Source organism: Melozone crissalis, unplaced genomic scaffold (genome assembly GCF_028551555.1).
Source record: "Melozone crissalis strain CALT ecotype California unplaced genomic scaffold, PUWL_Pcris_2 ptg000132l_1, whole genome shotgun sequence".
Classification (NCBI taxonomy): domain Eukaryota; kingdom Metazoa; phylum Chordata; class Aves; order Passeriformes; family Passerellidae; genus Melozone; species Melozone crissalis.
Window position 1 is genome coordinate 5,834,236 of NW_026535905.1, and position 16,199 is coordinate 5,850,434.

At 57.4% G+C, this 16,199-nt stretch overlaps 1 protein-coding gene across 2 annotated transcripts; it reads left to right on the forward strand.

Moving 5' to 3' along the window:
• Window positions 1-388: 388 nt before the first annotated feature.
• LOXL3 (lysyl oxidase like 3) lies at window positions 389-14,778 on the forward strand. Of its 2 annotated transcripts, XM_054293308.1 has the most exons (13): window positions 389-698; window positions 1,778-1,941; window positions 2,424-2,635; window positions 5,616-5,841; window positions 6,659-6,839; window positions 9,681-9,835; window positions 10,516-10,689; window positions 11,203-11,365; window positions 12,262-12,505; window positions 13,355-13,470; window positions 13,575-13,711; window positions 14,026-14,137; window positions 14,290-14,778. In XM_054293308.1, exons 1-13 carry the CDS (start codon window positions 389-391, stop codon window positions 14,361-14,363), a joined length of 2,268 nt encoding a protein of 755 aa, XP_054149283.1. In that variant the 3' UTR covers window positions 14,364-14,778. The 2 variants fall into 2 exon arrangements, with proteins under 2 accessions (XP_054149283.1, XP_054149284.1); XM_054293309.1 differs by lacking the exons at window positions 389-698; window positions 1,778-1,941; window positions 2,424-2,635; ... (2 more) ...; window positions 9,681-9,835; window positions 10,516-10,689 and adding an exon at window positions 10,841-10,991.
• The last annotated feature ends 1,421 nt before the right edge of the window (window positions 14,779-16,199 follow it).

The following is a 16,199-nucleotide window of genomic DNA, read 5'->3' on the forward strand; positions in this document are numbered from 1 at the left end:
ATTCCACTCAAATACAGGATTCTATCTGGTCAGTGTCAGCTTCTTCCTCTGAATCTTAACAGCGCCTTCGAGGTGGGAAGTTCATTTCTTCTGATAAGAGGGCAATAAATTCTTTTTCTCTGAAAGATTCAGGTGTCCTGTGGCTGCTATCTCGCTGCGAGTCCTCTCTTTAAAAAAAGTATCCTACATAGCATAGTTTCTATTTTAACAATTTTTATAACCTAAAACTATATTTAACACAGTACTTCAGAGAATTAACACAGCATAACTTTCTAACACAACACATATAATATTCATTTCAATATTTGCGAAAAGCCAATCATAAAATACACGCATTTTTCACACAGCACATCCCTGACCCTGTCTGTCCCCGCAGGGCCACACAGCCATGGGGGGCTGCGGCAGATGGGCATGGCCGGAGCTGCTGGTGCTGCTGGGCAGTGCCTGGCTGTGGGTGGGCAGTGCCCAGCCCACCCCCCCGGGCCCCACACACCCCCCCGGGCCCCAGCTGAGGTTCCGCCTGGCCGGGTACCCCCGCAAGCACAACGAGGGCCGCGTGGAGGTCTTCTACAACGACGAGTGGGGCACCATCTGCGACGACGACTTCACGCTGGGCAACGCGCACGTGCTGTGCCGGCAGCTCGGCTTCGTGGCTGCCACCGGCTGGGCACACAGCGCCAAGTACGGCAAAGGAGTCGGTAAGAGAGGGGTGGCGGGCACAGAAACCCTGGCATCTCTAAAAGGGGCAGGTTCTCTGTTTGCAGAGCGCTCAGCAGTGATTGTGTGATCAGGTGTGCATGGTGAGAGGGGTGGTGGGCACAGCATCCCCCTGGCATCTCTACAAGGGGCAGGTTCTGTGTTTGCAGAGTGCCCAGCAGTGACTGTGTGCTCAGGTGTGCACGGTAAGAGAGGGGTGGTGGGCACAGCATCCCCCTGGCACAGCCCTGGCATCTCTGCAAGGGGAAGGTTCTGTCTTTGCAGAGTGCCTGGCAGTGTTTGTGTGCTCAGGTGTGCATGGTAAGAGAGGGGTGGTGGGCACAGCACCCTCCTGGCACAGCCCTGGCATCTCTGCAAGGGGCAGGGTCTGTGTTTGCAGAGTGACCAGCAGTGATTGTGTGCTCAGGTGTGCACGTGTGGGAGATTTCTGTGTGGCAGAGAAGCTCCTTGGGGAGGTGGATGCTCCACATCTGCAGACCCCCACCCAGAACTATTGTTTGGGGCAAATTCAGGCAAGCCTGACAAAGAGAGAGATGATGCATCTGACTCCATATTATCAGAAAGCTGATTTATTACTATATTATACTATATTATATTAAAGAATACTGTACTACACTATACAGAAAGGATACTTACAAAATGCTAAAAAGATAATAATGAAAACTCCTGACTCTTTCCAGAGTCCTGACACAGCTTGGCCCCAATTGGCCAATGAGTCAAAAGAATTCACAGCAGAATCCAATGAAACAATCACCTGTGGGTAAACAAAAATCTCCACATGAACACAACACAGGAGAAGCACATGTGATAAGAATTGTTTTCCTTTTTCTCTGAGGCTTCTCGCTGCCTTTCAGCTTCCCAGGAGAAAAACCCTGGGTGAAGGAATCACGTTCAGGGAATGTGAATGTCACACAGAATTTCACTCCTGGCATTTCACTGGCCTCAGCTTTGTGCTACAGCTGCTGCTGTAACCTGTGTGATCCCTGGCCATTCTCTAGGGCTCATTCCCTGCTCCCAGGGGATGCTTGGCTCCCCCTCACCCCCAGGCTGTGTCTGACAGGGCGGATCTGGCTGGACAATGTGAACTGTGTTGGAAACGAGAAGAGCATCGGGGACTGCAAACACCGGGGCTGGGGGAACAGCGACTGCAGCCACGAGGAGGATGCAGGTGTGGTCTGCAAGGATGAACGCATCCCAGGCTTCAAGGACTCCAATGTCATCGAGGTGAGGGGGCTGCTGAGCTGGCCAGAGCAGCTGGTGACATCCAGGATGCCACAGAGCACCCTGGGTCTGAGGCAGTGTGGGATCTCCCTCTGGGATGCCACAGAGCACCCTGGGTGTCTGTGGGGCAGTCTGAGAACTCTCTCTGGGATGCCACAGAGCACCCTGGGTGTGTGTGGGGCAGTCTGGGAACTCTCCCTGGGGCTGCAGGAAAGCACAACTGGCTCTCCTGGTTGTGGTCCCTGGAGATGCACCTGGGGACCCAAGGGGACAAGAGGCAATGAGCTCCTCTCTGCATGAGGTTCCATCCTTGGCTGCCCAGGGCCATCAGATGTGGCCAGCAGGAGTGCAGGACTGGCTGTGCCTGTGCCCCATCTATGCTTGGGGACCCCTCTCCTCCATCCTTGGAGATTCGCTGGGAGTGGGCTGGCAGTAGAAGGAGCGATGGGATGGGAGGTGACCCGGGGCTGACCGCATCCCTGCAGACCGAGCAGAGCCACCTGGAGGAGGTGCGGCTGCGGCCGGTGGTGTCCGGGGGGCGGCGGCAGCTGCCGGTGACAGAGGGCATCGTGGAGGTGCGCTACAAGGACGGCTGGGCACAGATCTGCGACCAGGGCTGGGACAGCCACAACAGCCGCGTGGTCTGCGGCATGATGGGCTTCCCGGCAGAGAAAAAAGTCAACAGGAACTTCTACAGGTGAGTGAGTGAGGCCGGCAGGGAGCACACAGGGCTGGGGTGTCCAAGCAGGGATGGGGATGGTGCCAAGGGCATGGGGTAATGCGGGGGGGACAGCACAGGTTGTGCTGTTGGGTGTTGTGGCTCCTAAAATCCCTCCCACCCTGCTGCTCGCCAGTCCAAGCCCCATCTGGACATCTGGGCACTTGCTAACCAAGCTGGGGGGCCGTGGGGTGGCCACCACACACCCTACAGCAAAGGGGAGTGCTTTTTCTCCCTGGCAGTGCTGTCCCCAGCCCAAGGGGAGGTTTGCAGCCATCAGGGGATGCTCCAGCCACACCGTGGGTTGACAAGGGGCAGGGACATGCTGTGCCTGGCACTGTGTGTGCCCTGAGCTGGTGTTGCTCCACAGGAGGCTGAGGAGAGCAGCCAGGACCAAGGGCCCGAGGCTGGGCAGCAGGTAAGGGGCCAGGGCCCCATCTGCTGAGCCATGGCAGAGCTGGGCTGTCCAGCCCCACCAGTCTCTGCTGTCAGAATGGATCTGGGCACAAACAGATCCGGACGGAGCAGACTGAAGGCTTGGGTTGTTTGTGGAACAATCCCCACCCCAGAGCACCTGCCTGGGCGTGCTGGGGTCCCCCATTCCCCACAAAAGACAATCTCTCTCCAGGCTGGTCATGCTCCAGGCAGAGCAGCCCTGTCCTGCACACCAGGCTGGAGTCCTGGCACCCTGGGAGGGCAGCAGGAGGCCTCGGAGCAGAGCTGTCTCTCCTGGTGGATGGGAAGGAAGGGCTGTGGAAATGGGCTGCTTTCTGCAGAAAGCAGCGCTGGGGATGCTGGAAAGGCTGTGCACCCTCCATTCCCTGCAGGATGGGCACCAGAGCCTGTGCTCAGCAGTGCTGATGGGCACAGTGTGGCAGCTCCTGCCCTCAGTGCCACATCTGCTTGGGGTCTGCCCACTCATCCTCTGCCTCCTCATCCTTGCTGCCTTCCTGCCAGGCCCAGGGGATGGTCTGGCTGCCTTTTCCCTCCATCCCTGAACCCTGCTGCTGGATCTGTTGGTGGATACAGTGAGCCAGAGCCCATCCTTTCTGGGCTGGGGCATGGCACTTCTTTCCTGAGCCCCAGTCCCACCACCTTCCCTGGTGCTGAATGTGCCCTACACCCACTGTGAGCTCTGCCGTGACACTCCCAGGTCTGTGTCCCCTGCAGTCATCCTTGCCAGCTCCTGCAGCTGTTGATGGGAATTCAAGGTCATCCCATGGGTTTCCTCAACTGTCACCCAAAGGTCCTGGTTGCTCCAATGTGCTGTTTCCTGGCTGCTTTGGTGCTGACTGCCCCTTCCCCTGCAGCTCTGGGAGAAATGTTTTGTGTCTCCATGAGGCTGCAGTCCTGTCCCTCTGCCCTGAGCAGGAACTGGCCCCTGAGAGCCACACTTTTGTAGGGGCTGATCAATTTGGGGCTGCACAGCCACAGTCATATGAAAGCACAAGGCTAATCCAGGCTGGAAGGGACCTCTGGGAGTCGTGGTCCAACTCCCTGTGTGGAGCAGAGCCAGCTGTGGGTTAAACCCAGGATTTCATCCAGCTGGCTTTTGAAACCTTCCAAGAATGGAAATTCTGCAGCCCTGCGGTCTCTGCTCCAGTATGGAACAGCCCTCATGGGCAAAAGGTTTTCCTTACCCTGAGCCTGAACCTTTTGTTGTCAGTCATGCCTCTTTCCTCTTCCTGCTGGAGGAGCCAGGATCCTCACAGCTCCCAGCTCAGGGACTGGAACAGTCCCACACCCCCATCTCCTCCCAGGCCTCTGTCTGGCTGCTCTCCCTGGGGCTCACACCACACACGTGGCATCTTCTTGTCCTGGGAGCCCAGATCCAGGTGCAGGATCCAGATGTGGTTTCCTGAGTGTGAGTGGGCACTGATGCCCTCTGGCTGTCTGAATCTCAGCCCTGTGCTGTGTCCTGTGCAGCTGACACCAACCTGTGCTGGCCTGCAGGGACAGTGGCCAGGCTTGGCTCTGCCTGGTCCCTGGGGCTGGCAGTCCCCTGCCCTCCTTTGGGTCACTCTGCTCTTCACTCCTTGTGGGCTCTGGGGTTTTGGCTCTGCTCAGCACCTTCCTCCCCGAGGGAAACAAGCATTTGAGGATGTTGGGATTGCACCTTGTGTGTGCTGAGCAGCTTCCCCTCATGGCTCAGCCTGTGCCAGGGCTGCTTCCCTCGCTGGCAGCAGTCCTTGCCAGCCTGCAGCAAGTCCCACCATGCCCCATGGGCCCAGGGCAAGCACCCTGGGGCTGCCTGTGCTGCTTGCTGAGTGTCCTGCACCTTGGGGACATGGCACAGTGGTGGCATGGTGTCTGGATGAGGACACAGACACAACCACTGATCAAATGTGGCTGCTGGTGTTTGATCTTTTGGTCTGTGACAAGGCAGAGCAGGATGTGGCTGCATCCAGCAGTTTCCTGGTGGGATGCATGCAGGAAACTGCATCTTTGCTGTGGAGTGTGGCTGTGTCACACTGCTGGCAGCAGATGATGCTGTTGCACCCCTGTGTGACACAAAGGGGATGCACATGAGTTTTCCTGGGTGCCTAGGTGCCCAGTTCAGCCTCCAGTGAAGCCAGGGCCGGCTGTGCTCCCTGTGTCACTGCTGAGGGCAGAGGTGACAGCCTGAGATCCCAGGCTTTGTGATGGTTGTTTTCTATTTTCCAGGCTGGCCTCCAAATCTCAGCCTAAACAAAAGTGCAGGGAGGACGTAGGGCCCAAGAAGAGGTAAATGGCTCCATGGAGAGCCAGAGGCAGGAGTGTCCCCACGTGTGTCCCCGTGCTGCTGGGGGTGTGGCACAGGCACCTGGCCAGGGGTGGCTGCCTGGCAGGCACCGTGTGTCACCCTGGGGACACGGCAAGGGGCACAGCCAGCGCATACAGCTGCAGGCAGGGTGGCTGGTGACACCTCCACTGCCACTGGTCACTCTGGCCGTGCCTCAGGGCTGCTCTCCCCTCACAGGCTCTTCACAGAGCGGCAGCAGCTCAACTACCGCCTGCACTCGGTGTCCTGCACGGGGACAGAGGTGCACCTGTCCATGTGCTCCTTCGAGTTCTACCGGGGCAACTCCTCAGCAGCCTGCAGCTCGGGCATGCCCGCCGTGGTCAGCTGCGTGCCAGGGCCCCTCTTCAACACTGGCAGTGCCCACAAGAAGAAACAGCGCCAGCAGCAGCAGCAGCAGGGCCAGGTGAGCCCTGCAGGGATGGGGATGAGTTCTGTGTGTGGTGGCCCACAGCAGGACAGTGTCCCACCCTGGGCCAGGTTCTGTCCTCTGGGCTCTGCAGGTGTGCAGATTGCTGGATGACTGTTGGGTTCTTTAGCTTGTCAGAGTGACCCCAAGAAAAGTTAGAAAGTCTCTTTTCCCAGCCTGGCTCTTGAAGAAGGAGTCAGGGCTCTTAATTTCTCGGTCTCAAGGTTGTTTATTGTTTCTTATCTATAAAATTCTTTCTCCTGTCCTGCCGAGGTCCACTCAGCAAGACAGTCCAAGGCATTCTGCCCCCAGGGCAGCGTTATGTCTTTATACTAAAAACTACATATAATGTTTACAATTACTTCCCAATACCTATCACCTATGTTAGACAGTGAGCTTCTATTCTAAACCAACCTGTAAGTGCCAACATCACAGCAGAAGATGGAGGCCAAGAAGAAGGAGAAAGGCAGGACACGCCCAGATCCCTCCATCTTGCTCCCCTGAATCCCCGTTCTAAAACCCCCAAAATCTACTTTTTCACCTTGTGATAAATTCACTATCATTCTACTTAATTTGTCATGATTTGCAGCTCTTCATCTAAGGTTGGTAATTTGCTTCATGGGTCATAATCAAACCCACAGTCTCTGAGATCCTTAGCAGGGGTCTTGGCTGCTCAGGACAGCCAGAGGGATGTCCTGGGTGCTGACAGGTGACCAGCTCCGGAGCGGGAGGTGGGGACGGTGTCCTGTCCCTGCACATCGCAGCGCTGTGTGTGCCACCCCACACTGTCCCAGCCCTGTCCCTGCTCCCACAGCCCCGGATCCGGCTGAAGGGCGGCGCCAGGGTGGGCGAGGGCCGCGTGGAGGTGCTCAGGAGCAGCGAGTGGGGCACCATCTGCGACGACCGCTGGAACCTGCAGTCGGCCAGCGTGGTGTGCCGCGAGCTGGGCTTCGGCAGCGCCAAGGAGGCCCTCACCGGGGCACGCATGGGACAAGGTGAGCCTGCTGGGCAGGGTACAGGGGTTGATTTATTACAGCATGGCGTTCTTGGGGGTCTCTCCAACCCCAGCTGCTGTAGGTGTCTTTCTTGTTGGGATCTCTAGCTGGTCAGAGTGACCACGAGAAAAGTTGGAAAGTCTCTTTTCCCAGCCTGGCACTTGAAGAAGGAGTCAGGGTTCTTCATTTCTCAGTCTCACGGTTGTTTATTTTATCTTATTTATAAAAAATTTTCTCCTGCCCTGCCGAGGTCAGCTCAGCAAGACAGTTCCAGACACTCTGCCTGCCCCCAGAGCCAGTGGGGTTTTTTAATACTAAAAACTACGTATACAATGTTTACAATTACTTCCCAATACCTATCACCTATGTTAGACAGTGAGCTTCTACTCTAAACCAATCTGTAAGTGCCACCATCACAGCAGAAGATGGAGGCTAAGAAGAAGAAGGAGAAAGGCTGGACACACCCATTTCCCTCCATCTTCCCTCCTGAACCCCCATACCAAAAACCCTAAAATCTACTTTTCCACCCCGTGATAACTTCACTAATATTCTACTTAAACTGTTGTGGCTTGCTGATCTTCATACAAGGTTGGTAATTTGCTCCAGGGGTCATAATCAAAACCATATGTGTTTTGGGCTCTGTGCCAGGGTCCCTGAGAACCCTGGCAGGGGTTTTGGCTGCTCAGGACAACCAGAGGGATGTCCTGGGTCCTGACACTTGCTAAGCTCCACTATTGGAATAATTACCAATAGAGCCAGAATGGGACGTGCCTGAGCTTGTCTGGCCCTTGCTGCTTGACCAAAAGGCAGCAAGTGTGGTGATTTCACCTCAGAGACACTTTTGGCTAGCTGGATGCTGCAGCTGGGTGCATGGAGACAAGTCCAGGCATGCAGGAGCTCTGGTGGTCCTCAGGTTTACCTCTGGTGGAGAAGCTTTAAGGCAATGGTGAAGGAAAGGAGTCGGCTCTGATGGAGGGTTTGGATCCAGAACTTTATTCCTGGCCCACAGGCCTCTGAACTCAGCAACAACTCCAGCAGAGCTCCCTGAACCACGTAGCTGCTGTTCCTTTGAACCCCAGGGAGAAGGGGAGGGAAGGGGTAGGGAGCCACCAACCAGGTAAGGGGGGTAGTCTTAAGGGACAGAGGACACCTGGATGACCCAATGTCCTCCAGGGTGGAGGGCATCTTTTGAATTCTGCCAATCACTCAGTGCCCTTCTGGAATTCCAGGATTGACAGACAGTGCTTGTGTTATTTCATGATGTGCATACACTTGTTTTTAAGGTAAAAAAGGGAAGTTTATTTTCTGACTCTAACATTTATAAAATTCTAAAAGTCACAGTGCATTGGAGGGTGAAAGTGCCACCTCTCCAATGGCACTGGACAAACTAACAGTTTATTAAATTTCTTCTATAAAAGAATGCAAAACAATAAGTTATTTACAGAAAGTGTGTGAGAAAGTTCGTTACAAGAATGTAAACATCAGAAGGCTTAGAAAATCTTAAAAAATCAAGGTAACGGGGAGGAATGATGAATCTGACTCCATGTTCTCAAAAGGTTAATTTATTATTTTATGATACTATATTATATTAAAGAATACTAAACTAAACTACACTAAAGAATACAGATAGGACACTTACAGAAGGCTAAAAAGATAATAATGAAAACTCCTGACTCTTTCCACAGCCCTGACACAGCTTGGCCCCAATTGGCCAAAGAGTGAAAACAACTCCCAGCAGAATCCAATGAAACAATCACCTGTGGGTGAACAATCTCCAAACACATTCCACATGAGCACAACACAGGAGAAGCAAATGAGATAAGAATTGTTTTCATTTTCTCTGAGGCTTCCCAGGAGAACAATCCAGGGTGAAGGGATTTTTCAGGAAATGTGAATGTGACAGGGTTCCACAGAGGTGTCTTTATTAGCAGCTTCTGTGAAGGGTGACAGTGACAGCTTTTCTGCTGAACAGTGCAGAAATGAGGGTTTCTATAGGGTGTAGGGTTTTGGGAAACAGTCCAATAGTAAGGGTCGAGGTGAAAGTGACCTGTTGTCTTACAGAGAGATAACAAGGGTCTGAAGGTCGAAGAGGGGCTTCTTTTGGTCCAGTCACCATGACTAGGCATTTCTTATCTTAGGCAGCTGACTGCCAGGGAGGCCTTGCAGGCCCTGTGGCTGCTGCAGCACCAGGCATCTCCTCCTGGAGCTGAGGATGAGGCATTTATCCAGGCTTTGCTTGGCTGGGGTGTCCTGTGAGCACTGGGATGCATATGGAGCATCCCAGTGGGACCACAGCCACTCAACCACACTGCCTCAAGCTGGAGTGTCCAACCCCCTCAGACCTGCCAAAAAGAGAGGGCAGTGTTGGGGACATGGGTGGCCCTGTATTGGAAATCAAAGGGGAGAGAGAATGAGGCATCTGACTCCACAGATATAAGAAGGCTAATGAATTACTTTATTATACTATATTATATACATATACATATAAACTGAATCTGCCAAGCACTCACTCTGAACACACCTGCTCACACTGCACAGAGTCTCATGGCTGTCACCCGACAGTCCCAACACACACACACACACACACACACACACACACACACACACACAGAGCTGGCCCTGATAGGCCAAGGAAATAAAACATCATCACTTTGGGTAAACAATCTCCAGATTGCCTTCTACTTTGGCACAACACAAGCACAGCAAGTGCTAAGAATTGTGTTTTCCCTTTCTCTGAGGTTCAGAGAATGTGAATCTCAAAACTCTTTGGGAAGAGAAATGTGCCAACAGCCCTGAGCATCCCTGTGTGACAGGGCCCTGATTTCTGCTGTCCTCCTGCAGGGACAGGCCCCATCCACCTGAATGAGGTGCAGTGCCGGGGCACCGAGAAGTCCCTGTGGAACTGTCCCTTCAGGAACATCACCCAGGAGGACTGCAAGCACACGGAGGATGCTGCTGTTCGCTGCAACATCCCCTACATGGGCTACGAGAACCTGGTGTGCACCACGGGGGGCTGCTGGCTCTGGGGGGCTCCCAGCAGTGGAGTCTCAGAGTGGGGGGCTGGGAAAGGCCCACAGACCCATGGGAACCCCATCTCTCCTCCTCTGCACCCCACACTTCTCACCCTGTCCTGGGAGCTCAGGGGTTTTGGTTTTGTGGGTGGGAATCCCTGTGGGGAAGAGGGTGGAGGGGAGGCTATGGGTGCTCTGTGGGTGCTGCTCCCTGCTGCTTTTCCTGCTGCCAGCCTGTGCCCACTCCCCAGCAGAAACACCAGAAAAAAAAAATCACTATGGGATAACCAAGAGAGATTTTTTTTTTTTTTACCTGCGATGAAACAAGCAAATAGAGCCACTTGTTCCTGTTTGCCCTGGCCCATTGTTTCATCCACTTTGAGCTTTTTTTAATGATCTTTAATTCTCTCACACGTGTCATTTCTGAAATGGTGCCATTTCAAAATGAACTGTTTTCCCTGAGCTGGTGAGACAATTCCCGAACTCACAAGCCATTTGTTGTCCCCAAATCCACCAAGCTGGCAACTTAAGCTGTGCTTGGCTCTGCTCAGTCCCCTGAGTGCAGGCACTGCAGCACAGCCTGGGACAGGGGCTGGGGACAGCCCTGCATGCAGGGGGAGCATCGCCTGTGACGGTGATGTCGCTGCCACCGCTTTTCTCCGCAGATTCGGCTGAGCGGGGGCCGGAGCCGCTTCGAGGGGCGGGTCGAGGTGGCGGTGGGGGCTGGCGACGGGGACCAGCCCCGCTGGGGTCTGGTGTGCGGAGAAGGCTGGGGCACCCTCGAGGCGATGGTGGCCTGTCGCCAGCTGGGGCTGGGATTCGCTAACCACGGCTTACAAGTAGGTGCCAGCACCAGCTTGGCCAGGGCAGCAGCAGCCACCACCACTGCTCACGGGGCTGGGGACAAGGATGGATGGGGATGGAGGGGACACAGGAGGTGGCACAGCGTGGGGTGCCCGCTCACGGCCCCAGGGTTTCCCTGCAGATCCGCCTGGCCGGCGGGAGGACAGAGTTTGAGGGCCGCGTGGAGGTGAAGCGAGGCAGTAAGTGGGGCACGGTCTGCAGCGATGGCTGGACCACCAAGGAGGCCATGGTGGCCTGTCGTCAGCTCGGCCTGGGCTATTCCCTGCATGCTGTGACGGTAGGTGCCAAAGAGGAGGGCCCTGGTGACGCCCTGTTGAGGCCAGCACTTCCCAAACGACTTTGGGGCTGCATGGGGACAGATGGGGACAGAGGGACACGGACCCCTGTGGGCAGCTGTGGTGGGGGGCTTGGCTGCAGCCCGGGTATAAGTGATCCTGGGCAATCCAGCCACCAGCCCTGGCACCCACCCTGCCTCACCCCCTCGCCAGGAGACGTGGTACTGGGACGCCAGCAACGTGACAGAGATGGTCATGAGCGGGGTGAAGTGCGCCGGCCACGAGATGTCCCTGAGCCACTGCCAGCACCACAGCGCCAGCCTGAGCTGCAGGAACACGGGCACGCGCTTCGCTGCGGGCGTCATCTGCTCTGAGAGTGAGCTGAGAGAATGGGGGCTGCAGGGGGGCCTGTCTGTGCTGGGGGGTCTGAAGAGAGGGGCTGTGGGCAGTGGGATCTGGAGGTATGGATTCTGAGCTGTGGGGTCTGCAGGCAATGGGATCTGTGGGCATGGACTCTGAGCACTGGGGTCTGTGGGCAGTGGGGTCTGTGGGTGGTGGAGTTTGTGGGCAGCGAGCTCTGTGGGCAGTGGGCTCTGTAGACAGTGGGGTCTGCAGGTATAGATTCTGAACACTGGGGTCTGGGCAGTGGGGTCTGCAGATATGGACTCTGAGCACTGGGGTCTGTGGGTGGTGGGGTCTGCAGGCAGTGGGATCTGTAGGCATGGACTCTGATCACTGGGGTCTGTGGGCAGTGGGGTCTGCAGATATAGACTCTGAGCACTGGGATCTGTGGGCAGTGGAGTCTGCAGGAAGTGGGGTCTACGGGAAGTGCAGTCTGCAGGCATGGACTCTGAACTGGGCTCTGTGGGCTGTGGGGTTTGTGGGCAATGGCATCTGTAGGTATGGACTCTGAGCACTGGGGTCTGCAGGCAGTGGGGTCTGCAGGTATAGACTCTGAGCACTGGGGTCTGCAGGCAGTGGGGTCTGCAGGCAGTAGGGTCTGCAGGTATAGACTCTGAGCACTGGGGTCTGCAGGCAGTAGGGTCTGCAGGTATAGACTCTGAGCACTGGGCTCTGTGGGCAGTGGGCTCTGTAGACACCAGTGTTGCTGGCCAGGAGCTGTGCTCAGTGGGGTTTGCAGCTGAAGGTCAGGGGTCAGCCAATGCCCAGCCAATGCAGAGGGCACATTTGCCCCCTGGCTGGCTCAGCCCTGGGCACTGCCCCATCCCTGCCGAGAGCAGGGCCCGTCCCTGAGCAGCCGCCTGTCCCCAGCCGCCTCGGACCTGCTGCTGCACGCGCCGCTGGTGCAGGAGACGGCGTACATCGAGGACAGGCCGCTGCACATGCTGTACTGTGCTGCTGAGGAGAACTGCCTGGCCAGCTCGGCCCGCCTGGCCAACTGGCCCTACGGCCACCGCCGCCTGCTCCGCTTCTCCTCGCAGATCCACAACCGCGGCCGCGCCGACTTCCGCCCCAAGGCCGGCCGCCACTCCTGGGTCTGGCACGAGTGCCACCGGTGCGTGTGGGGCATGGCAGGGAGGGGACAGACAGGGCTGGGGGTCAGGGAGGGGAGAGGGTGGTGCTGCTGCAATGGGCCGGGTGAGGAGGGTGCTGGGCAGGGGTGACGCTGAAGGAGAGCGACACTGTGCAAGTATGACACTGAGAGAGGGTGATGCTGGATGAGGGTGACACTGGGTTGTTGTCATTTTATTTCAAACGTCCCATACCTTCTTGGTGATTTCTCATGGGCATCTCCTTGCAGCACTCACTCCTTCTTCCTCACAGCACGACCAGCAAACTCCAACTCTTCTTCACAGCACAACTAAAAAACTCCAACTCTCCTCACAGCAAAACCAACAAACTCCATCTCTCTCTTCACCCAGCTAACCCACTCTTTTGTAGCACTCATCTTCTTATTGGACACAGCTGTGGCCTATTTAAGGGCAGGCCTGTTCCTAATCTTTGGTGATTAGTACAGCTGCAACTCCCCAGGCGTGAGATTACCTTCTGCACTATTCTCTTACATTCTATCCCTCCACACCGGGTGAGGGTGATGCTGCATCGCCCAAATCTGGTGCTCAGCATCCAGTTTTGTCTGGTTTGGCTTAGGGGCTGATCCTGGATGAGCAGTGTTGGGGCTGGGGTCTCCAGAGAGCAGGGACAGGAATGCAGGCTGTGCCCTGCAGCTGAGCCCTCTGCTTGCATGGGCCAGCTGGCTGGGGACAGCTGTGTCCCCTTCCAGGGCAGGACACAGCTCTGCCCAACCTCACAGTGCTGCCACCTCAGAGCAGGGGCTGTGGGGACATTGCTGGCAGCCGGGGGCTGATGCAGGGCAGGGCAGTCTGCAGCAGGCTCCCTCCCACAGGCACTACCACAGCATGGACATCTTCACCCACTACGACATCCTGACCCCCAATGGCACCAAGGTGGCCGAGGGACACAAGGCCAGCTTCTGCCTGGAGGACACCGAGTGCGAGGAAGGTGGGTGACATGGGGCCCTGCAGCACTGTCCCTGCCTGTGTCCCCATGGTGGGGCCAGGCTGGGGGTCTCAGCAGGGACCAGCTGTGTCTCCTCCTGCCTGCAGACGTGGCCAAGAGGTACGAGTGTGCCAACTTTGGGGAGCAGGGCATCACCGTGGGCTGCTGGGACCTGTACCGGCATGACATCGACTGCCAGTGGATCGACATCACTGACGTCAAGCCAGGCAACTACATCCTGCAGGTGCTGCACCTGACCCTGCCCAGCCCTGCCTGCCACCCTCCCTGCACCTCAGCCCTTCACACGCTCCAGCCACCCACCCCTCTCTCCCACTGGAGCTCAGTGGGTGTGCTGGCACTGCCTGTCCTTGTGCCCACACACTCAGACACGCTGCCACATGGGTTTTCCAACTCTGAGCAGCACTGCTCATGGTGCACAAGGACAGGGCCACCCCACCACATCAGCAGCCACTGGCTCCTTGGAGCTCTCCAGCACACCCACCACAGCTGGGGAGACACATCCTGTGGGGCTGGGGTCTCACTGTCACTGCCCCACAGGTCGTGATCAACCCCAACTTCGAGGTGGCAGAAAGTGACTTCACCAACAATGCCATGAAATGCAACTGCAAGTACGACGGGCACCGCATCTGGGTGCACAGCTGCCACATTGGTAATGGCCTGGAGCATGGCATGGGGGTGAGGGTGGAGGGCAGTGACAGGGCTGCAGGAAGCCATGAGGATGGTGCTGCTGGGGGGGGCACCTACAGTGGAAGGTGCTGGCAGGGGATGCACTGCACCAGAGCTGACACCCTCTGCCCACAGGAGATGCACTCAGCGAGGAGGCCAACAAGCGGTTTGAGCAGTACCCAGGTCAGCTCAACAACCAGATCTCATAGAGCCCCGGGCCTGGGGAGACAGGCATCTCCCTCCCTCACCCCATACTGCTGGGAGGAAGCTGCTGGAAGACCGGCAGGGAGGCCTGATGCCCAGTGCTGCTGCCACTGTGTCCTGCCGGGGACTGCCCAGGACTCGCCACCAGCTGCCCTTGCCCACCTTGGTGGGGCTGGTGCTGGAGGCATCAACACCTGCACCTCCCAGCCTGGGGCTGCCACCCCAACCACTGGCCAGAAGAGCGTGCCCACATCCCCTGGGCTGCGGCACATGGGTACAGTCCGGGAGGTCCTGCATCCCTCCCAAACCAGCTGCACCCCAACTCCCTTCAGCCCTGATTCCTCCAGCTCATCCCCTCAGCTGGCCTCAGAGCCCACCATCCACACAGGGCCCCAGGAGCCCCTGGTCCCCCCGGGGATGGTGCAGGTGTCTCTGCCCACAGTGCTGCCCAGGGGTGGCTCCTACCCCGTCCCTCAGTTGTAATTTTATTTCCTCTATAAAGTTGTAAGTTCTATTTCCCAATGGTTGCTGGCACGTCTCTGGGCTGGGATTAGGAGCAGGTGGCACAGTTCATTCTGCAGGGCTGGTCACCCTGGCACAGTGTGGGAGCGTCCCCTGGTCCCTGTAATGCCTCATCCACACAGCCCTGGCCCCACAGCAGCCCCCAGCACCCTCCTCAGCCAGGGCTGGTCCTCTGAGGGAAGCCCAGGTGGGCGAGAGGAAGGGACCAGCAGCAGCACCACAGCAGCGTGTGGGGAGGAACTGAGGAGCAGGGATGTGGGGAAGAGCTGGTTCCACCTCACCAGATCCATGGTGAATGTTACCGAGCAGAAATCCCATCCTGGGGCTGTGACCCCTGAGGATTGGGGTCCACAGGGAATCCCTGGGGCTGTGACCCATGGAGATTGGGGTCCCCAGGAAATCCCTGAGGCTGTGACCCTTGGGGATTGAGGTCCACAGGGAATCCCTGGGGGTGTGACCCTTGGGGATTGAGGTCCACAGGACCGTGAGCCACAAGAACAAGGTCCCACAGCAGAGCGGGGCTGCCTCGACTCGTGTGGGAGCACAGCCCACCGGGCCTTTGGAGACACTGGGATGTGACACGAGGGCCAGGGAGCTCCAGCCCAGCTCTCCCCCCTCAGCTGGCTGCTCTGACCCCACCGGCCCTGCCCCACTGCCCTCAGCCGGGAGGAGGAGGGGGCAGGCCTTGGCCCGGCCCCGGAACGCTGCGGTCAGCCCAGCCGAGCAGCTATGCCAGACACGCCGCCATTTCCCCCGGGCCGGCGGCGCTGGCCGGGGCAGCGAATTCCTCCGGCGGGGCCGGGGCTGCTGAAAGGAGCGCTGTTCTCAGGGCAGAGCCGCCCCTTGCCGCAGTACCCCGAGGAACTGTGCTTCTTTCATGGCCCCAAAGCAGCGAGCCGGGGCTCGGGAGCGCCGTCACGGGCAGGGCCTGGCCCCACAGCCGCATTCCTCCGCTGCTCCGGGCTGCCCTGGCCGCTGCTCTTCCAGGAAGGCGAGGAACAGCCGGGGCTGCTCCTTCCCCGATGGCCGCCAGCTGTCCCCAGGGGCCGGGTGTGTGTGGGAGCAGAGCTCCAGCACTGACAGCGAGCTGGGGGCGGGACAGACAGAGCCCCGGCCCCGGCTGTGGCTCCCAAACTCAGCCCCCCTGGACCTGAGGGCCGTGCTTAGACCTCCTGCACATCAGGGCCATCTTCAGCCCTCCTAGGTATCAGGGCCAGGAGATGCCACCTCAGCCGTCACAAGCACACTACAACAGATACCAATTTACCACAGCCTGGAAGGCTGCTGCACAGATGTGAGAGGATGTGGACACAGGGCTT